We start from the raw sequence: 27,961 nt of genomic DNA on the forward strand, positions 1-27,961 counted from the left end.
GGCTGCCTCCTCGGAGTTCCAGGCAGCAGAGAGAGAGTGTCTGTGAGCTTATGCTAGAGGTGGCCCTTCCACGCTGTTCAAAGCTAATTGCCTAGCATCATTCAAATCCATTGGTTTGCTGAACTTGAGGGTGGTCTGGAGCAGTACATGCTCAGGGTATAGAGGACAGACCTTCTGAGGGGAAGGCTTTCAGGTAAGTGTGGTTTTCATCTCTAATTGTTTCTATTCACAATCCAAGGTCCAACTACATTTCCTTTGGAATTCTCCTGACTCTGGTCTGGCCTTAAGAAAGATCAGTCAAGGGGTAGCTAGGTGGCACAGTGGATAGAGCACTGGCCCTGCAGTCAGGAGTACCTGAGTTCAAATCCTGCCTCAGACACAACACTTACTAGCTGTATGACCCTGAGCAAGTCACTTAACCCCAATTGCCTCATGAAAGGAAAGAAGGAAGGAAGGAAGGAAGGAAGGAAGGAAGGAAGGAAGGAAGGAAGGAAGGAAGGAAGGAAGGAAGGAAGGAAGGAAGGAAGGAAGGAAGGAAGGAAGGAAGGAAGGAAGGAAGGAAGAAAGGAAATATCAGTCAAGTCTCTCTAGGTCTCATAGAACCCCATTATTTTCTCACAGGGTTAAGTGACTAGCTCAGGGTCACACAACTAGTAAGTGTCAGAGGACACATTTGAACTCAGGTCCTTCTGACTCCAGGACTGGTATTCTATCCACTGCACCACCTAGACACCCCACTGCCTTTGTCTCTGGGTCTAATATATAGTTTTTGTTGTTCAGTCATTTCAGTTGTGTCCAACTTTTCATGACCCCCTCTGAGGTTTTCTTGGCAAAGATACTGGGGTGATTTGTCATTTCCTTCTCCAGCTGATTTTATAGATAAGGAAACTGAAGCAAATAGAATTAAGTGACTTGCCCAGGGACACACAGCTAGTAAGTGTCTGAGGCTAGATTTGAATTCACCAAGAGGAATCCAGGACAGGTGCTCTATCCATTGCACCACCTAGCTGCCTTTAGTATACAATAGCTACTTAATAAGATCTTGTCGATGGATCAATTACTTCATTGATTGTCTAGGATGCTTTTCTCTCCTCTCCTTTCAAAATCTTGCCACTTATATGAGTTAATTTAACATCTCTACACAGATAACTTTGAAATCTATCTAACATGCATTCATCTTCCATCCATATTCCAGAATCATCAACTTCCCATTGGCCATGAACTGCATGTTTTGTTGGCAATTCAAAGTCATTATATCCAAAGACTGTGGTTATGATTATTGGTTCAGCCTTTTGTTGTGAATTTAACCTACTGCCAGCTATCTATCCACTGTGGCCAGTTTCCATTATACATTTATGAGTCTTTAAATGCTTTGCACATACACTTATTAATAGCTAGTATTCCTACCCCACCTCCTCTAACACACACACACACACACACACACACAAGGGTTATAGGACCATATCTGCATAATAAGTTTAATCATAGGTTTTCTTCTGCTTAGTAAAGCAGCACATGATAGGCATTTAATAAATGCTAGTTGACTGACTGGCTTAATGAAAGTTAATTAGCCTCATTTGGCTGTAAGGGTCAAGGGAGGGTGGGAATAGGAATTAGGGACCAAAGGAACATAGAAAGATGATAAGTAGGATGAGACTCAGAACTTGTCCTTTGAGTAGGAATCAAAAAATTATAATAAAAATAAAGCAATTTATTTAATCAAGACTTTTTTGACCAAAAGGTAAAAGAAAATAACAAGTTCTATGTTGTCATATTTAGATGACTTGTAATCAAGCAAATTATCTGATTATTAGCCCTAAGCACATTTATAACACTAATAGACTTGCTTATCAGTAAAACTCCTTTGTGTGTGAACATGAGAGTTGTGGACTGAGACGGGGTATAATTCTCATCCTGGAAATAACTAACTATAAACTAGAGAAAGATTGTTAAGCAATATGATAACCTTGGATGCTTTTTACTTCACTATCCTTGATTTAGAAATTCTCAAGAAGTGTTGCTTTGTAGCATACTGTGCCAGGAACAAAGTTCCTTGGGATATCAATAGAAGTGATAGTGGACTTTGATCTTATTGGATAGTTCTAAAGATACTACAAAAGTGAGGATTGCATGGGATTGAGCTAAATCTAGCCATATCATAAGAGCCTGTTCATTTTAATGGCAATTATGAAGTACAACTAAAGTACGGGGAGATCAAATGTCATTTTATTTCCAAAAGACAGAACTAATAAAACCTCTTTCATTGTGATTCTGTTACAGGAGATCATGCCAGTGAAAAAAATTGCAGTGATTGGAGCTGGGATCAGTGGTCTAGGTGCCATTAAGAGCTGTTTAGAAGAAGGACTGGAACCTACCTGCTTTGAAGGAAGCAATGACATTGGGGGACTCTGGAGATACCAAGTAAGTTAAAACTTTTTGCTAAGGTCTGACATCTTTGTATATGAAAGGATTTTATTTTTTACCTTTCGTTGTCAGAAAAGATAATTTGACTAAAAATCTACCAATCAATAAGCATGTATTAATCTCTTCCTATGTGCCAAGTACGGTGCTAACCTCTGGGTTTACAAAGAAAAACCAAAAACAATTCCTGCTCCCAAGGCGTATATATTCTAATGAAATATCAGATATAGTTAATATTTTGATTATAATATGATAGCCAACTGAGTGTAGAATTCCAGAGAATATCAAAGAAAAATAAGGTTTTCATAAATAACCAATGCAAAGAAATAGAAGAAAAAAATAGAATGGGAAAGACAAAAAATCTCTTCAAGAAAATTAGAGTTATTCTGTGTAACCCTGGGCAGGTTACTTAACCCTCATTGCCCCACCAAAAAAAAAAAAATTCTTTAAAAAAATTAGAGTGGCCCAGAGGCGGAGCCAAGATGGCGGAGGAGAGGCTGTGACTCCCACAAGCTCCAGATAAACCTGTCCATTCATGCCCAAATAATGTGGTAAAAAATCAAAACCTAAAAAAATCAGAGCTATTAAGGGAATGTTTCATGTAAAAAAATGGCACTATAAGAGGCAAAAATGGCAAGTCCTCAAAAAGATGGGAGTACCAGATCATCTCACTTGTCTCCCAAGGAACCTGTATTCAGGCCAAGAAGCAACAGTTAGAACCAAACGTAGAAAAACTGATTGGTTTAAACAGGACTAGGCTGCATATTATCACCTTATTTAAGTTATATGCAGAGTACATCATGCAAAGTGCCAGGCTGGATGAATCAAAAGCCAGAATTAAGGTCACTGAGAGAAAGATAACAATCTCAGATATGTAGATGATACCACTCTGATGGCAGAAAGTGAAGATGGATTAAGATGCCTCTTGATGTGGGTGAGAGAGGATAGTGTGAAAGATGGCTTGTGGCTTAACATAAAAAAAAAACTAAGGGGGCAGCTAGGTGGCACAGTGGATAAAGCACTGGCCCTGGAGTCAGGAGTGCCTGAGTTCAAATCTGGCCTCAGATACTTAACATTTACTAGCTGTGTGACCCTGGCCAAGCCACTTAACCCCAATTGCCTCACTTAAAAAAAAAAAAAACTAAGATCTTGGCAACTGGTCCCATCAGAGAAGAAATGGAAGCAGTGTCAGATTGTATATTCTTGGGTTAAAATATCACTGTAGATGGTAAGGGCAGTCAAGAAATTAACAGACTTGTGCTCCTTGGAAGAGAAGCTATGGCAAATCTGGGCAGCATACTAAAAAGTATACTAAAAACCAGAAACATCACCTTTCCTTCAAAGGTCCATATTAGTCAAAACTATGGTTTTTCCAATAGCCTTGTATGGCTGTGAGAGTTGGACCATAAGGAAAGTTGAGCACCACAGAATCAATGCTTTCAATTGCGGTGCTTGAGAAGATGTTTGGGAGTAAATACTTAATTCAGGCCATTCACTGGGAGGTCAAACACTGAAGCTGAAGCTTAAATACTTTGAGAAGAGGGGACTCACTGGAAAAGACCCTGATGTTGGGAAAGACTGAAGGCAAAAGAAGAGGACAACAGAAGATAGTGTCATAGAAATAATGAACATGAACTTGGACAGATTTTGAAACAGCAGAGGTTAGAAGGGCCTAGCATTCTATGGTCCATAGGGTCTCAAAGAGTCAGACGAGACTAAACAAGTTAACAACAGCAGTATGTTACAAATCATTTTACAGTATTCATACTACAAACAAATAGGTAATCTAGCCCTAAATATGATAAACCAGGGGCAGCTAGGTGGTGCAGTGGATAGAGCACCAGCCCTGGATTAAGGAGGACCTGAGTTCAAATCTGGCCTCAGACACTTAATACTTACTAGCTGTGCGACCCTGGGCAAATCACTCAACCCCAATTGCCCTGCAATAAATAGATAGATAGATAGATAGATAGATAGATAGATAGATAGATAGATAGATAGATAGATAGATAGATAAATGAATGAATGAATGAATGAATATGATAAACACTAAATAATAAATTATCTAAGGAGCTTTCCTATCAATCAAATATCAGAAAGCTCCAGTGCTAAACTATCTTTTTTTTTTTTGGTGAGGCAATTGGGGTTAAGTGACTTGCCCAGGGTCACACAGCTAGTAAGTGTTAAGTGTCTGATGCTGGATTTGAACTCGGGTACTCCTGACTCCAGGGCCGGTGCTCTATCCACTGTACCACCTAGCTGCCCCATAAACTGTCTTTCTTTAACTTGCAATATTTATCTTTCTAAGGCCCTCTTTATAGTTGGAACTATTGAGTTGTGTTTACCATTTTTGCATGTCACATAAACTTTCATTATTTTATTCTGTTAAAAGGGTTCTTTTGAAATAAACTCTCTCTAGGTAAAATGCATATTTCATTCATTTTACATGTTCCCCATTTTTCATGAACTTTATAATCAACCTTCTTTGGTAACACAAATATGAGGTATTATTTTGCTACAATAATCAATAGGAATTTATATATATATATATTATATATATATGTGTGTGTGTGTGTGTATATTGTATATTTTATTGGAAAACTAGAGATAGTCCCAGATGTTTGAGGCACTTGCTGTTAAGCAACTCACCCAGGGTCACACAGCTAGTAAGTGTCTGAGGCAAGACCTGAACTCAGGTCCTCTCAACTTCAGGGTCAGTGCTCTATCCACTGTGCCACCTAACTGCCCAATATATTTTAAGCTATATCAAAAACTATCTCATGTAGTTTGCCTTGACTAAGCTTCTACTAACTAAGCTGCATTAGGTGACCCAGAGTTCTCAAAGCCTATTCAGTAGCAGATGAGTTCTGATGCTTCTACCAACTTGGGAAGTCTTTAAGTTTTGACAACTTAGGGACAGACTGTACTGTTTAAAAAAATAGAAAAGTAAATCAATGAAACAGATTAGATAAGGGAAAAACCATAAATAACTGAACTCAGTAACCCAGCATTCAATGCGCTCCAAAAAAGAAATTGCTTGGAAAAGGAATTTCTCTTTTGACAAAGATTTCTGAGGAAACTGGAAAATGGTTTAGTAATAAATAGTTTTAAACTACCATCTTGGGTCATATGCCATAAGCTCAAGATGAATTAGCCAAAATATGAAAGGAGGAAGGAAAGGGAAAAGGAGGAGGAGGAGGAGAAGGAGAAACAAAGAAAACCAGATTATATGCCTTTCACATTACAGAAAATTGAAAAGCTTTTGCATGAACAAAATAAAATGAGAATAAGAAAGGAAGCTTTTGACTGGGAGGAAGGAGATCCTTATACCAATTATCACTGAAAAGGGTCTGATAGCCAAATGTAGGAAACTAACACAAGTATATAGGTTAAAAGTCCATTTCCCTATAGATAAGTGCTCAACAATATGAACAAATAGCACTATTTTCACTTTTATTTTTTTTAGTCAAGTTTTCTTGTACAAAATGACTAATATGGTAATGCCTTACATATATAGCCCATGTAGATAATTGGGAAGAATGACTTTGTCTCCTTTAGGGAAAGTAGCAAACAAGTGAGCTTCATTTTCTTTCCTGCTTTCTTCACACTGAGAATCTTTTTTTTGGTAGGAAAAATCAGAAGAGGGGAGACCTGCTATCTACAGATCTCTGACCTGCAATACTTCTAAGGAGATGACAGCCTTTAGTGATTACCCTTTTCCTGACAATTATCCTAACTACTTGCACAATTCCAAAGTTATGGAGTACTTACGAATGTACATCAAGCATTTTGAACTTCTGAAGCATATTCGCTTCCTGGTGAGTAAGGAAAGAGTGAATGCATTGTGTACAGACTGCTCATGGGAAGCATGAGGAGACTCACATGATTGGAACAGTAAATGGAGAGAGTGAGTTCAAATTTTATTAATTTACTCATTTTACAAATTTACTAAGTAATTTACTACTACTCACATGAGACGATGGGAAACCCAGGTCATGGAAAATAGGGGGAATTTTTTTTAATCTAGGGAAGCTCCAGCTTCCAGGAGTGAAGACATTTCCATTTTGAATGAATTCTTCAAGGAAATGTTGTGGCGTGCAATGAACTAGAATAGAGGTTCATAACCTGGGCATATAAATTTGGCCTAAAAATGTTTATAACTATATTTCATCATAATTTATTTCCCTTCTAGTCCTATGTGTCTTATTCTGTGGTTTAAAAACATTGCTCTGTGAAGGGGTCTTTAGGCTTCACCAGATTGCCTAAGGAATGCATGACACAAAAGAGGTTAGGAATCCCTAGGCTAGACATTATTATCTGAACTAGAGTTCAGAAAAAGATGGTGTGAGTCACATATAAAAGTCCAGAATTCTGTGAAAACAGTCGAGATTTAAAGATACTAGGCAAAGTGATCTGTGTTTATTCCTTTGTTCCAAGTCAAAGGTGTGCAGTGTAAGGAAGCGCTCTGATTTCTCCACCACTGGCCAGTGGGATGTTGTGGTAGATGCTGATGGGAAGCAGGAATCCTATGTTTTTGATGCAATCATGGTTTGCAGTGGCCATTATACTTACCCTTATTTGCCACTAAAAGACTTTCCAGGTAAGACAGCCACATGGTTAGAAAGAACGATTAAAATTAAAGAAAAATATTTTATATGTATTTTATCTAAATGAGAACCAGAAATGAGTGACCTTATCTTCCTAGTGGTTTGGAGTACTTGAATAGTACAATAAAACCCATAGAAATTCCTTGTATTATTTGTATTCTGAATAAATTGATTTATTTTAGTAGTTAAGAACATATATTTATGGGCATGCTGACATTAAAATGTGTGTACATGTATAATATGCATATATACATAAAGATATATATAGATATATAGATATATATACACATTTTTTAATAGATAGCAGGTAGATGGTTCAATGGATAGAGCACTGGGCCCAGAGTCAGAAAGACCTGAGTTCAAATCCAAACTTGGACACTTACTAACTGTGTGAACCTGGGCAAGTCACTTAACCTCTGTTTGCCTTAATTTACTAGAGAAGAAAATGTCAAATCAGTCCAGCATCTTTGCCAAGAAAACCCAAAATGGAGTCACAAAGATTCAAACATGACTTAAAAAGGACTAAACAACAACAACAATGATCTACAGGGTCACAAAGAGTAAAACACGACTGAATAACCAAACAACAATATGTATAATATATTATACATTATCTACTATATGTATTTAATGTCATATTCATGTGTATATATGTATATATGTATATACATGAATTAACAGAATACAATTGTCCAACCTACATTTTTGTAGGCCCCAATGCTACTTTATACAGTGTGCATAAAAAATTATTTTTAGGGCAGCTAGGTGGCGCAGTGGATAGAGCACCGGCCCTGGATTCAGGAGGACTTGAGTTCAAATCCGGCCTCAGACACCTAACTCTTACTAGCTGTGTGACCCTGGGCAAGTCACTTAAAAAAAAAGATTAAAAAAAAACCCTTAGAGGAGTTATTTACTTACTTAGGACCCCATCTCCAAAAGCTATAGGCTCCCCTAAAAAGTGATTCAGGTCTTTCTGACTCCAAGACCAGTACTCTATCCATTGAGCCACTGGTTGTTTCCTTTCTTATGATGATTAAATTATAAATTCATTCATCTTCAAGCTCATCTTTCCTGATATACTATTGCCTTATAAAGCAGTTAATCCATTATTAATTAAAATTATAGGAAGCAGTTTTTAGTTTCTCTAGAGAAGATGCCTTCCTCCAAGGTCAGTTCATTATGAAAAAAAGAAAATGACCTCCCCAAACTCAGCAAACAGAATAGCTTATGAAATATCTTCCAGCTCCCAATGATTTTTGATGTTTCATATTTTGAATAGGATAGTGGATAGTTAAAGTGTTGGAAGTATTCCTTGGAGCAAGGAAGGCCTAGAATCAAGCCCCTCCTCTGACTTAAAGTGGCTATGTGATCCTTGACAAGTCATTTAACTGCTGGCTCTTGCAAGAAACAAACTCTCTAAGGTTCTAAGGTGTAAAGATGGTGCCACAACCTAGAGTAAGGGGGTTTCCTCAACCGGAAATTCCTTGTATCAATGAAATCACAGATCTAGTTTCTAGCTATATCTCCTCAACAATGAGTTGAATAAATAAGAGTGGTAACATGACTTTTTTAAAAAGAATATTTTTGAAAATCTTATGATAATCAATCAACTAGCATTTATTTACTAGGCATCTCCTAACATCAGGCACTATGCTAAGCACTAGAGATACAAAGAAAGGTAAAAGATAGTCCCTGCTCTCAAGGAATTCACAGTCTAATGGGAGATACCACATGCAAACAGCTATGTACAAACAAGCTATATAGGGGATAAATTGGAAATAATCAATGGAGAGAAAGTACTAGCATTAAGGGGGATTGGGAAATACTTCTTGTAGAAGTTGAGACTTTAGCCAAGACTAGAAGGAATACAGAGAATACAGGAAGTAAAGATAAGTGGGGAGGCATTCCAGGAATGGTGGACAACCAAAGAAAATGCCTTGGAGTAGGGAGATGGAGTGTTAAGGAACAGTAAGAGGTCAGTATCACTGGATCATAGATTATGTGGGGAGTGAGAAAAAGGACTAAAGGAAAAATGGAAAAAATAAGAAGGGACCAAGTTGCAATGGTCTGAATACCAAACAGAGGGTTTTATATTTGATCCTGCTTACTTGACACTTACTAACTGTGTGACTTTGGGCAAGTCACTTAACCCTTATTGCCCCAGAAAAAAAAAAGAAGAGAGAGAGAGAGAGAGAGAGAGAGAGAGAGAGAGAGAGAGAGAGAGAGAGAGAGAGAGAGAGAGAGATTGAGAGAGTGCACCTAGGTGGCACAGTGGATAGAGTACTGGCCCTGGAGTCAGGAGAACCTGAGTTCAAATCCGACCTCAGACACTTCAGATACTTAACACTTACTAGCTGTGTGACCATGGGCAAAGTTACTAAACCCCAATTGCCCCCCCACACACACACACACACACACACAAAGTGCAATATTTGATCCTGGAGGTATTACAGAGCCAAACCAAAGTTTATTAATTAGGACACTGACAATATCAAACAAATTTTAGGAAACTCACTTTGTCAGCTGAGTAAAATATGGGCTGGAATGAGAAAAGACCTGAGAGAAGGAGATCAATCAGCAGACTATTACAATAGTGCAGGTTTGAGGTGATGAGATACTACAACAGAACTGTGGTCAAAGGAGAGAAGGGGATTTATATGAAGGTAAAAATGATTGTACTTGATTGTATGGAGACTGTAGCAAAGCGAATATGAGAAGGAACTTAAAAGGACACATAGGAGAATGAGAGACAAAGGATAGCCTGGACACTAAATTGCTATCCTCAGGTTTTTAAAAGGTTATTAAAAGATTCAAAGGAAAACTTCCGGAGCATTGAGTGATCCCTTTCCATGGAGTATTTATGGAAATACATAAATAAGAATCCACAATATGAGAAGACGTAAATGGATGGGGATCTGCACAAGTGAAAGTATCGCTGATAGCTCTGAGATTATGGATCACTCTCGTTAATCGGCCAAGAAACATTTATTAATTGCTTCCCACTTGCCAGACACTGTGCATAGAAAGAAAGGGTTCTAGAGACCTCGTCGCCTGGCTCTGGTTCTTGCTTCAACAGTGCTTGGACGGAACAGACCCGGAGTTCCCCCAGCTCCCCTCGCGCTAGATCTTCGTCTTTCTTCAGCCCGCCAGCCCCTGGGACCACCCGATCCCCACTTTCAAGACCATCCGCCTGCGGAACCATCCGCCCCTGGCCTCCGAGACCAAACAGCTCCGGGACCAGCCGTCTTCTCCCGTTGCGGTCAGTGCCATGAGCTCCACCTCTCCGATCCGCCAAAACTTCTCCTCCGAGGCCGAGGCCGCGGTCAACCGCCTGGCCAACTTCTACCTGCAGGCCTCCTACTCCTACCTGTCCCTGGGTTTCTATTTCGACCGGGATGATGTCGCTCCGCCGAGGGTGTCGCGTTTTTTCCGTGACCTGGCGAAGGATAAATGCGAGGGCGCCGAGCGCCTTATGCGGCTCGAGAACCAACGTGGGGGCCGGGTCCTCCTCCAGGCTGTGCAAAACCCGCCCAAGACTAGTGGGGCCTCAGGGTGGATGCCATGGAGGCTGCCCTGAGCCTGGAGAAGGGCCTGAAGCAGGCCTTCCTGAAGCTGCAGGGCCTGTGCTCCAGCCAAGGGGATCCACACCTCTGCGACTTCCTGGAGAGCCCCTACCTGGGTGAAGAAGTGAAGCTGCTGAAGCGTCTGGGCGACCTCCTAATCACCCTGGAAGGCCAAGAGGGCCCATGATAAACAATAAAGCTGGCTACTGAGAAAGAAAGAAAGAAAGAAAGAAAGAAAGAAAGAGAGAGAGAGAGAGAGAGAGAGAGAGAGAGAGAGAGAGAGAGAGAGAGAAAGAAAGAAAGAAAGAAAGAAAGAAAGAAAGAAAGAAAGAAAGAAAGAAAGAAAGAAAGAAAGAAAGAGAGAAAGAAAGAAAGAGGGACAGCTAGGTGGCGCAGTGGATAAAGCACTGGCCCTGAATTCAGGAGGACCTGAGTTCAAATCAGACGCTTGACATTTACTAGCTGTGTGACCCTGGGCAAGTCACTTAACCCCCATTGCCCCACAAAAAAAAAAGAAAGGAAGGAAGGAAGGGAAAGAGAGAGAGAGAGAGAGAGAGAGAGAGAGAGAGAGAGAGAGAGAGAAAGAGGGAGGGAGGAAGGAAGGAAGGAAGAAAGGAAGAAAGGAAGGAAGAAAGGAAGGGAGGAAGGAGGGAAAGGGGGAGGGGAGGGGTGTTTGCCCTGAAAGAAGCTTACATTCTAATATGGGAGAGAATATGCAAATAACTACATACAAAATAAATACAGGATGTCCTGAAAGTCGTTGTGCTGTTTTAAACTTTAATAGTATAAACCTGCACAGAGACTATTTGGACACCTTGTATAGTATAAATGCAAAGTAATCTCACTAGCAAAATATTTGCAGTATCAGGAGCTGAGGAAGAGAGATGGGAAAGGTCTAAATCCTTAATCTCTTTTCTTTGCTTGGATATTGAATTTTAAACATACCCTGATTTGACTGGGTTTGCTGTTTCCTCTAGGTGGCCATGTTCTACAGCCCTCAAAATTACTGCTGACCAGCAAAGAAGTTTGAGTAGTGTGTATTTTAATTCAAAAAATAATTTGTTTATAAATTTTTTAAAAATAGTTTTTGGAAACCATATACCCAATATTCAAGGATCTGCACTATCATCAGAGTCAGAGCCCTCACCACCAGCAAGGATTGGCATTTATCTTTAAATCATAAAAGCTTGAGATTTAGAGTCTTAAATCTTGGATTCCTTGGGGTACTGGGAAGTTTAACTGACTTTCCTTTATGTCACAAGGATCACAACAATTAATTAATCAACAACCAGTTCTTAAGCATTTTCTGATGTCAAATATTAAAATTGGCCACTGGGGATACAAGTACAAAAAAACAAATGAAAGCATCCCTATTCACAAGAAGCTTACATTCTAATAGAAAATGAAAAAAACAAAAATATTGTAATATATACAACATAAGTATGACTGGCTTTTAAAGTAAATAAATGCAAATATGTTTAAAATAGTTCAAAACAAGGTAGTTTGGGATGGAGGGCACTAGAAATTGGGGAATCAAGAAAGGCTTCATGCAAAAGAGGACATTTTCAACCTAAGAGGCTCTCTCCTTAACAACTTTGTATTTAACTGATTTGTATATCTTGGTATTTATTAGCTTTAATACGTATATACATATATATGTGTGTGTGTGTGTTGTCTCCTTCATTGGAAAGTAAGCTCCCTGAGGGTAAGGACCATTTCATTTAATGTACTCATGTTTCTCAGCAGTTATGAGGTGGAGATGAACAGAGAGGGGACAGCCAGTGCAAAAGCACTGAGACAGATGAAGAGTAGTGTGTGTGAGGAATAGAGAAAAAATCAATTTGTCTGGATTGAAGAATAGAATAATGAGAGGGGGTGGAGGCTCATATCCAGTGAGGTGTAGATATAATTATGTACAAAATAAATACAGACTAAACCTAATGGAGGGAGTGAGGGAGGACATATAGATAGTAAGAAGAAATGGCAAACCTTCTAAATTCATTGCTCCTTCTCCATCTGCCTTTCTTGGGTCTCTCTGTCTGTCTGTGTCTGTCTCTGTCTCTCTGTCTCTCTCTCACTCTGTCTTTCCCCAATCCTCTCTTCTCCCTCTTCTCTCCTCTTCTCTTTCTCTCTGTGTATGTCTGTAAATCTTTCTCTTTTCTTTCCTCACAGGAATCAAGAAGTTTAAAGGACCCTATTTCCATACCTGGGAGTATAAGAATCCAGAGAAATTTTTAGGGAAAAGAATTGTTGTGATTGGCATTGGGAATTCTGGAGCTGATGTGGCTTGCGAGCTCAGTCATGTGGCTAAACAGGTCTGGCTTTATGAAATATGCTACTCTTTTAAGGGAATCCATTCACCACCATTCATACAGTATATGGACTTCCAGACATACCTGGAACCCAGACTCACTGCTTCCCAGTTTTCTTTTGTTGAAGACCCTGAGAGTACAGTATTCTAGGAATCTCTTCCCGCTATGGGGAAGTAGCTTGGGTCATGTAGAAGATGACCCAAGATGACCCAAGATGACCTAGGGGCAGCTAGGTGATGAAGTGGATAGAGCACTGGCCCTGGAGTCAGGAGTACCTAAGTTCAAATCCGGCCTCAGACACTTAACACTTACTAGCTGTGTGACCCTGGGCAAGTCACTTAACCTTCCCGAAACTCTGTTTTATCACCTATGAATGAAGGAAATAATAGCATCTGCCACTCAGGAAATTGTGGAAGATTAAATGAAATAACAAGTAAAGCAGTTTGCAAACCTTAAAGGGCTGTATAAAATCAAGTAATGATAAGGATTAGGATGAGGTAAGGAAAGTATGTTGTACTATAGCAACTTCTTTCTTATCTAGGTGTTCCTCAGTACAAGGAGAGGTGCTTGGATATGGAACCGGGTTTGGGACAATGGGAATCCCATAGACACTGTACTCTTCACACGCCTTTATAATAACATCAATAAGTGGCTGTCAACCTCCATTATCAACAACTGGGCAGAGAATAAACTCAATTCCAAGTTTAATCACGTGGATTTCGGTCTTCAGCCTCAGCATAGGTATGCTCAAGGAGTTGGGGGGAAATGGGGAGAGATATTTTCCTTTGTTTACAGAATGGGCTAGTCAAGTAGGAAACTTGGAGGTGGATTAAAATCCTTATAAGAAATCCACCAGGGATCATACCCTAAGGACAAAATGTCAACCTTAAAAATGGAAAGCGGGAGGGGCAGCTAGGTGGCACAGTGGATAGAGCACCAGTCCTGGATTCAGGAAGACCTGAGCTCAAATCCAGTCTCAGACACTTGACACTTACTAGCTGTATGACCTTGGGCAAGTCACTTAACCCCAATTCACTCACCCAAAAAAAAAAAAAAAAAAAGGAAAGTGGGACAGCTAGGTAGTGCAATGGATAGAGAGAGCACCAGCCCTGGATTCAGGAGGACCTGAGTTCAAATCCAGCCTCAGACACTTAACAATTACTAGCTGTGTGACCCTGGGCAAGTCACTTAACACCAATTGCCTCACCAAAAAAAAAAAAAAAAAGGAAAGCAAAGGAGAGTGAGCACTTTGGGGAGGAGGGCCCGGGGTGGGGCAATGATGGTCAAGTGACTCACCCAGGGTCACACAGCTAGTAAGTGTCAAGTATCTGAGACCACATTTGAACTCAGGTCCTCCTGAATCCAGGGCCAGTGCTTTATCCCCTGTGCCATCTAACTGCCCCCCAGGTGAGCACTTTTCAGATGGGTAGTGGAGTGTTATAATAAGGTCTTTGGGGAAGTATGTTTTGAATTAGATGACTATTGGTGTCCCTTTCAGTTCCATAACAAGAATGGGCACCATAGCCCCTTCCCTCATGAGTTCCTGGGCCTTCATATTTTGTTTTTTACTGAGAATGAGGAAATAGAGATGTTGCACTGCTTTTTGTCATGTAGAACTGTGGTATTTGTTTGAGAGTGTTCAAATCCAAGGATGGCACATGGGTAGATTAGAAGTATGTTGCTAGATCCCATTCCTAACTATCTTTAACACAGGATCAGATCTAGGTAAGTTATAAATGAAGAGTAGGTTCATAAACTGAACCTGTAGCAACTTTCCTAGTCCTCCCCTTTGTTTCTCCACTAGGTATATCAACCAAGGTAATTTCACTTAATTTTCTTATTTCCTTTTCTCTTGCATTCATGGGCTTTTCCAGTTAAAACTTCAGAAGAACAAAGAAAATAAAACTCTTGAATCAGTGCTATAAAACCTAGCCTGGATTATGCATAAAACACCCTTCTCATCAGCCTTTGCTCTTTGACCACTAAGGAAGAAGGATCTTTTTTTTTCTAGAATGAAGGGAATTCTTTTAAATACAGTTCTGAAACCTGGAAATGCCCAATGTATCATCAACTTTTCTCCACCTTTGCTTCCACTCTCATTTCACGTCAAACCAAGTCACTAAAAAAAGCATGAATTCTCTACTATTTAAAGGTGATTAAGCTATAAACAAAGGAGCTTTTCTATATCTATGTGGTTAATAAATATTTTTAACACACCGCCTTTCCCAATTAGCACAGAATGATCTTGGTGTTATAAAGTCACAGAAAAAGAGATATGAGACCCAGTGTGCTGCCCAAAAGGGCCATGTATATATATACTTTATATATAGTTCATTCTGTGCTACTTGTGAAAGGTAGTGTGTTTAAAAAAATATTGCTGTGCATGTATATATATGTATATATAATGTGTGTGTATATATATACACACATACACACACACACACACACACACACTGTCCTCTTGGGTAGCACACTGGATCTCTGATCTCTCTTTCCAAGACTTCTTTTTTTTTTTTTTGAGGCAATTGGGTTTAAGTGACTTGCCCACGGTCACACAGCTAGTAAGTGTCAAGTGTCAGGCCGGATCTGAACTCAGGTCCTTCTGAATCCAGGGACAGTGCTCCATCCACTGTGCGACCTAGCTGCCCCACCATGACTTCTTAACACAAAGGTCATTCTGTGCCACTTTTGAAAGTTGGTGTGTTTTAAAAAAGTTTGTGTGTGTATATTTAATATTTATACATATGTAATACATATATTTTAGGGGCAGTTGGTGGCACAGTGGATAGAGCACCGGCCCTGGATTCAGGAGTACCTGAGTTCAAATCTGGCCTCAGACACTTAACACTTACTAGCTATGTGACCCTGGGCAAGTCACTTAACCCCAATTGCCCCGCAAAAAAAAACCCAAAAAACAAAAAACAAACAAAAAAATACATATACTTTAATAACCATGTTAGGAAAAATGTTTATATTGTGCCATCCAAGAGAACATCAAAGAAACTGTAACCAAGAAAATTACTAGTGGAGGACATAAGTAGTTGTGTAGTGCCTGCTATATAAATACTATAGGCACTGGGGTCAACTACTTTTATACAAAACTTATCTCATTTGATCTTCACAACAACCCTGTGAGGTAGGTACTCTTATCTCCATTTCTTTCAGTTGGGGAAACTGAAGCAATCAGAGATTAAGTGACTTTCATTTCCATGCATGGTCACATAGGGAGGTTAGATTTGAACTTAAGTCTTCCTTACTCCAGGCCTATGCTCTGTTTACTTTGCTATCAGCTGTATCTAATTACCAGAAACAAATTACTAAATTACTGGAAACAAAAGAGAAAACATAATTCTGTCCTTAAGGGAAAAAAAGTCTTCCTTGGGAAATTGTATTTAGTTCCAATGACTGAACTTCAAAAAACACAAACATAGAACCTCAGAAACACCTTGGAAAGGTACACAAATTAATTGAGAGAATTGAGGGACTGCCATATCAATGAAAATATTTAGGAATTACATGATCATAAGAACAGAGGATCAGAGATTTAGAATGGAAAGGGACATTCAAAGTCATCTAGTCTAGGGCTTCTTAAACTTTTTCCACTCAAAACCCCTTTTCACCCAAGAAATTTTTATACAACCCTAGGTATATAGATATATAAAATAGGTATACAAATCAAACATTTACTGCCAAATTTTTATGGCCCCCCAAATTCAATTATGTGACCCCCATATGTGGTCACCAGCCATAGTTTAAGAAGCTTTGATCTAGTTTAACCATATCATTTTATAGATAAAGAAACTGAGGCTAAGATTTGACCTGGATCCTTTGACTTTAAATATAGAATGCTTGATATCTTAATTGTTAGAATGCAAAGTCTCAGAGAGAATGTGATATCAGTTCACAAAATCAAAGAAAGTATGGAAAGAATAAAGAGGAACTTGCTCATCAAAACCTAGAGTAAGCACTAGGAAATACTCCTTGAGGCTTGAAAGAGGCAAGCTCATAGCCAAAGACATAACTTTGAATGTATAAAACACATTACACAGAAATGTGTGAAATATGTAGACAGGATGAAAATAGAATTAGGTTAAACCTATTTTGATGAATTGATTATAGCCTGTAATGGAAACAAGTATATTTGAAAGAACAAACTTCTCAGATTGTTGTCAGAGAAGTCAGTCATGAGCTCCCCCAAAATTCACATTAGTTTTTCTAGTCAGAGATAGAGTAATGGGCAAGATAAGATATAAGTATGACCCAATGTAGTTCTTCTTAAGTCCTTACAAATACATGAATTCTCACAATGAAATGGGAGTGAGAATAGTTAGTTCTTCCCAATTCGAATTTGATACTATCTTTACTAAGTAAATATATTTTATTTCCATAGTGGGTTTTTTTTTTTTGCCACATGTCAAATGACTGTGTGTTACAGGACACCTATTTGCAATCTGCAGTTCTAACCTTTGGACTTTCATTTCTGTACATGATTGGTGCTCAGGACATTTTACTGCCTGGTGAAATTTAATACTGCCAGATGTAAACAGCTGTGCTAAAAGTAACCTACCCTTAGGAAGGTACTAATGAATGGTAAACTGTTCTGGCAAATTGAAGCTCCTCCACAAAGTTTATTGCTCACCTTCACAAAGATGGACACTCACTTTCTTCGATCATACTTATTTTCTCTTAGGTTTCTGAGTCACCAACCTACTTTCAGTGACGATATGCCCAACCGTATCATTTCTGGGAGTCTGCTGGTAAAACCAAATGTGATTGAATTCACCGAAAGCACAGCCATATTTGAGGATGGTACTGAAGAAGAGATTGATGTTGTGATTTTTGCCACAGGATATACATTTGATTTCTCTTTCCTGGAAGACAACTTGAAAAATATTGACAGCCAAAACTCCACATATAAGTTTGTATTTCCACATTTTCTTGAGAAGCCAACTCTAGCCTTTATTGGTATCCTCCAACCAGTGGGAGCCACCATTCCTACATCAGAACTCCAGAGCCGTTGGGCTGTACGTATATTCAAGGGTAGGTGTCGGACTCACTTTTTAAAAAAATTTCGACCTGTGGTTTCACTTATGTAGAGAATTTCCAATGAGTAAATGTCCTGTTGTATAAAGTCATAGACAGTTGCCTAAAGTCTTGAGAAATTGAGCAGGGTCAGACAGCTAGTGCCTGTCAGAGTTAGAACTTAAACCTAGATCTTTTTGACTCCCCAAACCAGCTCTCTAAGCCATTATACGTTAATACCTATTTGTATTTGTGAAATAGGGAAACGATGATGGGACATGATTTGAGAGGAGGACACATTGACCTGATATGTCTTTGCTATTGATCTGTCATAATGTCTGAAATTCAATCATTAGAAAATCAATTCCTTAAAAATTTAAGGATTCTAAGAGTGCCATTATTTATCTCTCTGTGAGAGAGTAAGACATTATTATTATCATTATTAAGACATCATGAGGCTTTCCAGGACAAGATGGTGCCCTCCACCCCGCTGCTGGCACTCTGAGGATCAAAGGGGCTCTACATGGCGAATGGGCCACCAAATTTTACAGAAAATGCAGTATTTCTAAGGGAATCAGGGGAAAATTGCAGTCTATGCCTTTAGTAAGGACGGAAGGTAAATCTTGTGAATGTTGCTGACAATGAGTTGCTACATTCCTTCAATCTTCCAAAAACAGTTTGCCTTGAATTTTCACCAAAAAATAGTGTCCTAGCAATATGTCAGCCTTACACAGCTCCTAAAGATGGCACATCAGGAGCACTTAATCTACAACTTTATGATGTGAAAACTGGAAAATGTCTGAAGTCTTTCATCCAGAAAAAAAAAAAATGTAGAACTGGTGTCCATCTTGGGCAGACAGTGAAAGCATTTGTGCCAGAAATGTTAACAATGAAGTCCATTTCTTTGAAAACAGCAACTTCGGTACAATTGCAAACAAACTCCATTTGCAAAAAAGACATCATGAGGTAGCACCTCATACTATACTATCTCTTAATATTGTACCTATTTCTTAGAATTGCTATAAGGATAATATGATATAATATTTGTAAAGAAATTGTCAAACCTTAAAGTGATATATAAATACTAGTAGTTATCATCATCATTAATTTTTCATTTGACCCTAATGGTGATTGCTAGTTGAGAAAAAGGATCTATTAGTTTAGGGCATAGGTAATGTATCTGAGAAGACAGAAATTCCAACATCAGTGAGAGGACTGATGAAATAGGAAGCTGAGAAAGGGCAAAGTTAGCCAACCTCACAATTTTGCCAAGACTCAGTCTTATGTCTGTGATAAGAAGTAAAATTGCTGCCCTTTTGCCCTTTAAAAAAAAACTTCTGTTCAAAGGGCAATTATCAATGCTCTCTCTAAAGCTAAAGACTGACATTTTATTGTTTGGGGGGTTTTTGGTGGGACAATTGGGGTTAAGTGACTTGCCCAGGGTCACACAGCTAGTAAGTGGCAAGTGTCTGAACCCAGGTCCTCCTGAATCCAGGGCCGGTGCTCTATCCGCTGTGCCACCTAGCTGCCCCCTAGGCTGACATTTTAAATGTATTATGGCTAAATTTGGCAGAGCCACAAGGCTGTTATATTTCATATAACATATATATAAGAAGGAAAATAGAGAAAGCAAATATAAGTCCTTACCTTGCCCCCTCTCTTCTAAAATCATTGCCACCTTTCCTTCCATTTCTACATTATCAAATATTATAGTCATAATATCTTAGAGAATACACAAAATAACAGATTTGTAAAGGACCTCAAAGGTCATCAAATCCATTCATACCTGAGCTGGATCCTGTCTGTTATATCTCTGGTAAATGGTCATCCAATTTCCACTTATAAACCTCTCATTCAAATTAGAACCAATTGATGGAGGACCAGAAATCGTATTTGTGTGTATCTGTACAAATGGAGAGAATGGATAACGCTTAAGAAACAAGTCACAAATCTTTATTTTAGCATTGTATTTGACAAGGTTTTTAACAGTCACTAGTAGTAACTAGCTGATTAATAATGTCCTCTCAGGGACAGAGACAGAGCAGTTGATAAATTGCTATCTTGTCTTTGTGATGATTATATTCTTTATAAGATGGAGGAAATAATAAAGGGAACTGCTTCTCTGGGCCTGATCCAGTTCAGTAAGGGACATTTGGTTGTGACATCAAAATATTAGAGACTTTAGAAAGAAATGTCCAACTTTGTCTTAGAATTTGTGATAGAGAAGAAGAAAAAGAGGCCATAGGCTTACATGTGCCATCGATTTGGCAAGAGTGAGTTTCAAAGAATGAAGAGTTATGTTAAATAGTGTCTTATGAAAGAAGGAAGTATTTATTAAGTACCTACTATGTGCCAGGCACCGTGCTGTGTGTTACTAATATGATCTCATTTGATCTTCACAATAACCCTGGGAGGTAGCTGCTATTATGATTCCCATTTTGTTATTGAGGAAACTGAGGCAAACGGAAGTTTGCTGAAAACCAGGGGGTGACTTTATCAGGGTGCCACAGCTAATAAGTATCTAAGGCTGGATTTGAGCTCAAGTATCTCTAACTTCAGGTCTAGTGCTCTATCCACCATGCCACCTAGCTACCTCTAATTCATGATCTAAAATCCTACTTGGCAAGCTTTCCAAAGAGTAATAGGAAGCACTCGGCAATGAAATATTGTGAAAAATACAAAAAGATGCAATGGAAAAACAAAGAGGGAACAATCTGAAGATTCCAGTGTGTAGCTACAAGGAAGGAACTCACTGACAAAGATGTTTAAAAAACATAACCTGGGGGCAACTAGGTGGCGCAGTGGATAGAATACCAGCCCTGGAGTCAGGAGGACCTGAGTTCAAATCCAGGCTGTGTGACCCTGGGCAAATCACTTAACCCTAATTGCCTCACTAAACACACACACACACACACACACACACACACACACACACACACACAAACATAACCTAGAATACAGAACAAGAGCAGGTAGAATTTGCATAACACTTTGCATTTGTTCTTACAAGACTGATAAATCATGGGCATGTTTCACCCATAGTATATCTGGATTTCAGTTTGGCATTTGCCATTGTCTCTAATGCTCTCCTAGTGGATAAGATGAAGATGAGAATAAATTTTGGTAGATTCAGAACAGGCTGAATGACTGGAACCAAGGGAGGTCACTATCTTTGTGGAGGGAGTGCCTCAAGGATCAGTCCTGGGCCTTATGCTCTTCAAAATGTTTGTCATTGGGGGCAGCTAGATGGTGCAGTGGATAAAGCACTGGCCCTGGATTCAGGAGGACCTGAGTTCAAATCTGGCCTCAGACACTTGACACTTACTAGCTGTGTGACCCTGGGCAAGTCACTTAACCCTCATTGCCCCACAAATAAATAAATAAAAAGATAGATAAATACATACATACATACAATGTTTATCATTGCCTTGTATGAAGGCAAAATGGGAGGCTTATCATATGTGTGAGCTTATCATATGTGAGCTGGGAGAGATAGATAACATGTTGAATACTAGAGTTAGAATCCAAAAAGATCTCAGTGGACTAAGATGATGGGCCAACTCTAATAAGACGTGATTTAATAGAGATTCATTTGAAGTTCTCACACTTTAGTTTTAAAAAAGAAAAATCAGTTTCATCATACAGAATTGGGGGATAGGTAGCTAGACAATTTCAGTCATTTTTCAATGGTGTCCAACTCTTCGTTCACGTGAAAAATATGTGGGGATCTTAGTAGACTCAATATGAGTTACATATTGACATGTGACATGTGACATATTGACAATGTTACATATTGACTGTGTGACATGGGTGCAAAAAAAAATTTAATGCCATCCTTATCTGTATCAGATGGGGTAGAGTGTTCAGAATGAAGAAGATAAGAGTCTTGCTACACGATGACCTGGAAATCCACAACCAGATTGTGATGAACAATCTCTGTATTTTAAGAAGGGCACTAATAAACTGGAACATAGCCAGAAAAGGGAACTCAGGACAGTGACTAAGCTGGAGATGAAGAAACTGAGGATGGTTATCAGATGAGATCATAATTGTGAAGTGATTAGCTCAGTACCTGGCACATAATAAGTGCTAAGTAAATGTTAGCTATTATTGCTGTTATTATTATTTATCATCACCACCACCACCACCATCTTCCTGGAGATAATGTGGACAATGATAGCTGTTTTCAAGTTTTTGAAAGACTTTTATGAGGAAAGTGTAATTTCTAGGTAGCTAGGTGTTATAGTATATGGAATACTAGGCCTGGAGTCAGAAAGCTTTGAGTTCAAATCTAGCCTCAGACATCTACTAGATGTATGACCTTGGACATGCAACTTTTATCTCTGTTTGCTTCCAAATCCTCACTTACAATGGCCCATAATAGCATTTACCTTCCAGGTTGTCATAAGGATCAAATCAGATAACTTTTGTAAAGTACTTAGCATAGTGTCTAGCACACAGTAGGTACTAGATAAATGTTGTTGTTGTTAAAATGGACTGGCCTTGCTTGACCCTGTAAGGTAGAACTGGGATCATTGGGTAGAAATCATAGGAAGGTTAATTTAGGTAGAATGCAAGGAAAAAACATAACATATAAATTAGATTTTCATAGCAATTAGTGCTGTCCAAAAGCAGAATTACTTCCTCAAGAAGTGGACACTAGGTAAGCCTTTATCAGATGTTTTATAGAGGGGATTCTTGGCCAAGTAGGATTTAGAATAGATTACCTTTGAGGTCCCCTCCAACTCTATTATTCTCATGAAAACCCTGATGACTGGATTTTCAGGCAAATAAATGTTGTGAAATGCAGTCTATCTATTGTGAAGAGGTCATGATTCCAATAATTATATTTTGGAGATTCCAAATCCCATTCTCAGAATCATCTTCTTAACCAGCTATTCATTTCCTTGATAAAGCTTTCTCCTCTGAAGAACCTTGTATCTGAATTTGTCCTATTCTGAGAAAAATTCATTTTAATGCTGTACCATTTGATTATTAATAATAGTTTGTAATATTCCTTTCTCTGTCAAAAGACTAGATTAAAGGGAAACCCCTCCCCAGCTAAAGAATGTCATAAGTATTCCAGGTCTTGGCAGGGAGTGTGTTCAAGGCATCTGGGCTGGGCCCAACCCAACTGGGAACCTGATTTTTGTTTATGGAACAAAGAGGATCTAATTTCCATTAAGTCCTTCTGTGGGGGGAAAAACTCCTGTCCTTGCCTCACATCATTAGAGTTTAGGCCAACTCAGATTATGAAGGAGAAACCAAACCAAAGAAAACTAGACTGCCCAGATTGCTGAAAGGGGTTCATACCTTATGATCAGGCCACAGTCTCAGCTGATCTCCTCCCTCCATGATGAAGTAATTGGGAGGGGCTGAGGGCTCTTAGCCCACATCCTCATTAAATGTCCACCAATCAGGGCTGATTTTCACTTGTCAGAGGAGTTCCTTGTCAGAAGGCTCACACCTGATTTAAGGTGTTTCAGAGTCTCCCCTGGTGTCTTTGATTACCAAGAGAATCTCTGACCATAAATTTATTGATTAGTCAGCCTATTTAATCAATTAATTTTTATTACTCAAAACTTTGTCTCTCTGAATTTTTACTTGAAACAATTTGATGTTATAATTATTTAAAATATAGTAATCAATTCTTGCTCAATGGAAATATGCAGTGTGCATTTGTATGTGACAACTTTGCAGGATTCATCCTTTGCACTAATTGAGACTTAGTTGTACTTTCAAGTGGCATCCATGATTAAAAGATGTCACCATTTCTCTTAACATCTTTGATTCCTTGCCCAGGACTTCATAATTCCTAGAAATGCTTTCCAGTTTTCCCTCCATAAGAACATTAGTTCCCTCATTAATCTACAATAGTGAGAAGTGATCATCAAGCTTGACAAATCTCAGACATCTCTTCATTAATATAGTCCAGGAAGATGATAGGTCTCTATATTATCTGTGTTGAAGAGGCATATGGCCACCCCCAAGGATCTGTCCAAATAAGTCTTATAGATAAGTTGCTTGTCATTAACAGGAATGCTTTGGAGTGACGTTTCTCAAAATGTTACTTACGAATCCCAACCAGAGGAGATGAAATTTGTCTTCTTGCATTAGGATCTGTAGTTGATTCCTTAAACCCATACTCTGTGTATTTGTTTATAGATGTCTGAGACCATGCAATATGTTACTAGCTCTTTTCTTGGATTTTTGTCTCCTGTGAATATCTGAGTATCTTGCCTATATTCTTCTTCCTATACTATCTTTTCTCTCTCAGAATTAGCTTGGTAGATCATCAGTATTCTTCCTTATAAAATAAAGGGGTAAGAAGACATGATCGGGGCAGCCAGGTGGCGCAGTGGATAGAGCACTGGCCCTGGAGTCAGGAGTACCTGAGTTCAAATCTGGCCTGAGAACCTTAACACTTACTAGGTGTGTGACCCTGGGCAAGTCACTTAACCCCAATTGCCTCACTAAAAATAAATAAATAAAATAAAATTTAAAAAATTTTTTTAAAAAAGAAGACATGATCACTAAGCTCTCTTTCCACTAAAATATTTTTTGTCCTATGATCTAAACTACTCTGTGAATGGACCATTGCAACATTATGAGGAAGATAATTTGCCTTCCTGACTCTGGCAACCAAAGGGAAATGTTGCCCTTTTTCCTTCCTTCTTTCCTTCCTTCCTTCCTTCCTTCCTTCCTTCCTTCCTTCCTTCCTTCTTTCCTTCCTTCCTTCCTTTCTTCCTTCCTTAGGATCTCCCACATGGCAGCTTTGGCTTTGAGTTCCTCATATAGATATCACAATTTCTCCCTGAAACTACTTTCTCTCATTCATGGATTTCTGCAGCCAGAACTGCTCAGATTCTCTCTTTTTATTTATTTCCCAGGATCAAATAAATTACCTTCGCAGAAAGATATGATGGCAGATATTAAACGGACCCGAGGCAAGCTGAACAAACAGTAAGAAACATCATGGTTGATGAAGCACAATTAAATTTGCTTTGTTTGCTTGTTAGGTTTATTGAAATTTTACTCCTTATGGCAACTGGGGGTTAGAAACATGTGAAGAGTACTAGCTCGGGACAATTCTATTAAAATAGCCCTCACTTTAAAGCTATGGACATTATTCCACCAAAACCATTAAAGTTCAGTTGCTTTCTTAATTCAGATTCACTTGGAGGACTAAATCTTAAAGAGCAAACAATTTTGTTCTTGAGAGGGAGGGAAGCATTTTAATTCAGGCTAGCAAAAACATGAACTTCTGCAGAAATTTCTAGCTCTTTACAAATGAACAAATCCATTGAAATGAGTTCTATAAATTAAGAATATGAATGAATGAAGAAGTATTTATAAAAAATATTATACTGTGTACTAAACTAAACAGTGAGTGCTAGGTGGCACATGGATAGAGCTCTGGGCCTGGAGACAGGAAGACCTAGGTTCAAATCTGGCCCCAGACACTTATCAGCTATGTGACCCTGGGCAAGTTGCTTAACCCTGTTGGCCTCAGTTGCTCATATGTAAAATAAACTGGAGAAGGGAATGACAAATCACTCCAGTATCTCTGCCAAGAAAACCCCAAATGGGATCACAAATGTCAGACATGACTGAAATGAAACAACAACAAAAACACTGAATATACAAGTAGAAAAAGCAATATGACCCCTAATCTCAAGGTGCTCACACTCTAATTGGGGGCTACAACATATAAAAGAAAATTCAGCTACAGGGTAGCTAAAAAGGGTGCAGCAGTAGTAAGTATGGCTCATATTTCGGAACTTAGGTTACACCAGTAGGTTTGCTAACAATGCTGTGGGTCTAGAAGTCATAGCAGCAGGGCAAATGATAAGTCCTGGTGGTCTTCCAACTCACCAGAAGGAATAGAATTAGTAACACCTATCATTACCATCCCCATTGGACTGTGAGCTCCTTGAGCTCATGTGGACTATTATTGGCCTTTCTTTGTATCTCCAATACTTAGCACAGTCTCAGGCACATAGTAGGTTCTTGAATGCTTATTGATTTGATGACTAAAAATACTAAAAACACATTGTGTTCAAAGATAATTTCATACTTTTTAGAGACCCTGACATTGGTATCAATTTCATTTGTCTCTCCTGAAGATCTCCACTATTATAAGTGGAAACGATTACAATAAGGGGACACAAAGCAAACCTCTGACCTGGGGCTTCTCTTCTTTTTCTTTTGGTTTCAGGTTTGTGCAAAGCCCACGTGATACTAGTCGAGTATCATATGTTCAATACATGGATGAAATTGCTTCTGAAATTGGTGTCAAACCTAATGTGTTTTCTCTCTTTCTCCGGGATCCCAAGTTGGCCTTAGAAGTGTTCTTTGGTCCCTGCACCCCATACCAGTACCGCCTGCAGGGACCTGGGAAATGGGCTGGGGCCAGGACAGCCATCCTCACTCAAAGGCAACGAATTATCAAACCCATGAGAACTCGGGTCCTCAACTATAACCAGCCTCCACCCTCTAAAGTGTCTTGGCTATTAGGAGCCTGCCTTAGCCTAGCTCTCTTTATCTTTATTTTGGTAATTAATAGATAACACTGTCACATCCTTGAAAACAGGAACACAGATAATTAAGGGGTAGTTAGGTGACCATTGATTTATCTTTGATTTTGACCAAATGACAATAACTAGGTATCTGGCAATGCTAACATTTCTCATGCAGTTTGCAAAGCTCACAAAATAGTCTTCAATTAAAGCCTGTGACTACTTGATCAAGGATTTCCCCCAAGTTTCTAGGAAAGTGGTTTTCATTTTTTTAATGACTAAGTTACAAAAGCATTTGGGGAAAAAATATGAATAGGGATTCCAGGCACACTGGAATCTGCCTAAACTTATCTTTTTATTAACACTCAAATTACCAATCATTTTCACCTGGCTATATCCCACTTTGGAGAAACAAATCAGGGTCCAATGAAGATAGAGTTTCAAATAACTGAGAGACCTTCAATAGTAACTGAATGATATCAGCCAAGAAATTTCCCAATTATTATACCTGTATTCCTCTAAAAATCATCACAATAATAATAATAGGTAGTTTTTATATAACATTTTAAGTTTTGCAAAGCACTTTGCATATATTATCTCATGTGTTCCCTTCTAACAACCTTGTAAGATAGGTACAGCTATTATTCCATTTGGCCGATGAAGAAAGCAGGGCACAATTAAATGCCTTGTTCTGGGTTACTCAGCTAGCAAGTGTTTAAGTGAGGATCTGAACTCAGATCTTCCTGACTCCAAATTTAGCATTCAATCCTCTCTACAACCCAACTGTCCAATATAAATGGGGAAAGTTCCCTCTGGTGATTGGGCTTTTTTTAGCTTTCTTTTTTTTTAAAGGAGGGAGGTAGAGCAGCAGTGCAAGGAATATTTGAAAAGCATGTATTATAAATAAAAGCCTAGAATTAAGAGGATTCTGAGCCTCATTAAAATAGAAGACAAGCTAGAGAGTACTTAAGTGTTGTTGTTGTTGTTGATCAGTTGTGTCTGACTCTTTGTGACCACATGGACCATGGATCACCAATACTGTCCATAAGGTTTTCTTGGCAAAGATACTGGACTGATTTGCCATTCCTTTTTCCAGTGGATTAAGGCAAACAGGTTAAGGGACTTGCCTAGGGTCACACAGCTGATAAGTGTCCAAAGCCAGATTTGAACTCAGTTCCAATTTGAACTAGGATTGTATGATTACCTTTTGTTCAAAGTTTAGAAATCTTTTAGTTTGAGGTTAATAAACCTGTGATTGCCCTCTCTCATCAGCCTGCAGGCATTACTAGGAAAGGAAGTGGGTTTTTAGCTACCACCACCACCACCCACCTTAATGTATTAAGAGCCATAACCCACATCTGGGTTATGCATATCCACCACTGTGGAACTAATGGATTTTATTTTTACAAGGCACATATATAATCAAGTGTTAAATCCCTCTGAGGAAATGATATGGAGACGAAACCAGATGGTAGCATTGGATTTTCTCTTTGGGATAAGATCAAGATTTTTAACTA

General features: G+C 38.9%; 1 protein-coding gene across 1 annotated transcript; it reads left to right on the forward strand.

Annotated features, from left to right (window-relative positions):
• The first annotated feature begins 2,286 nt into the window (after positions 1-2,286).
• Positions 2,287-26,495, forward strand: LOC122725817 (flavin-containing monooxygenase 5-like). Its single transcript, XM_043963145.1, has 8 exons — positions 2,287-2,421; positions 6,051-6,239; positions 6,859-7,021; positions 12,764-12,906; positions 13,445-13,644; positions 17,594-17,943; positions 24,816-24,888; positions 26,144-26,495. The coding sequence occupies exons 1-8, from the start codon at positions 2,287-2,289 to the stop codon at positions 26,493-26,495; spliced, it is 1,605 nt and encodes a 534-aa protein (XP_043819080.1).
• The last annotated feature ends 1,466 nt before the right edge of the window (positions 26,496-27,961 follow it).

This window comes from Dromiciops gliroides, chromosome 4 (assembly GCF_019393635.1).
Source record: "Dromiciops gliroides isolate mDroGli1 chromosome 4, mDroGli1.pri, whole genome shotgun sequence".
NCBI lineage: Eukaryota > Metazoa > Chordata > Mammalia > Microbiotheria > Microbiotheriidae > Dromiciops > Dromiciops gliroides.

Excerpts from the sequence above, each read along its gene's own strand:
- LOC122725817 (XM_043963145.1), top strand. The coding sequence starts at position 2,287 with ATGCCAGTGAAAAAAATTGCAGTGATTGGAGCTGGGATCAGTGGTCTA. Across the intron at positions 6,240-6,858 it reads TGAAGCATATTCGCTTCCTG|TCAAAGGTGTGCAGTGTAAG; the intron begins GTGAGTAAGGAA and ends CTTTGTTCCAAG. Across the intron at positions 7,022-12,763 it reads GCCACTAAAAGACTTTCCAG|GAATCAAGAAGTTTAAAGGA; the intron begins GTAAGACAGCCA and ends CTTTCCTCACAG.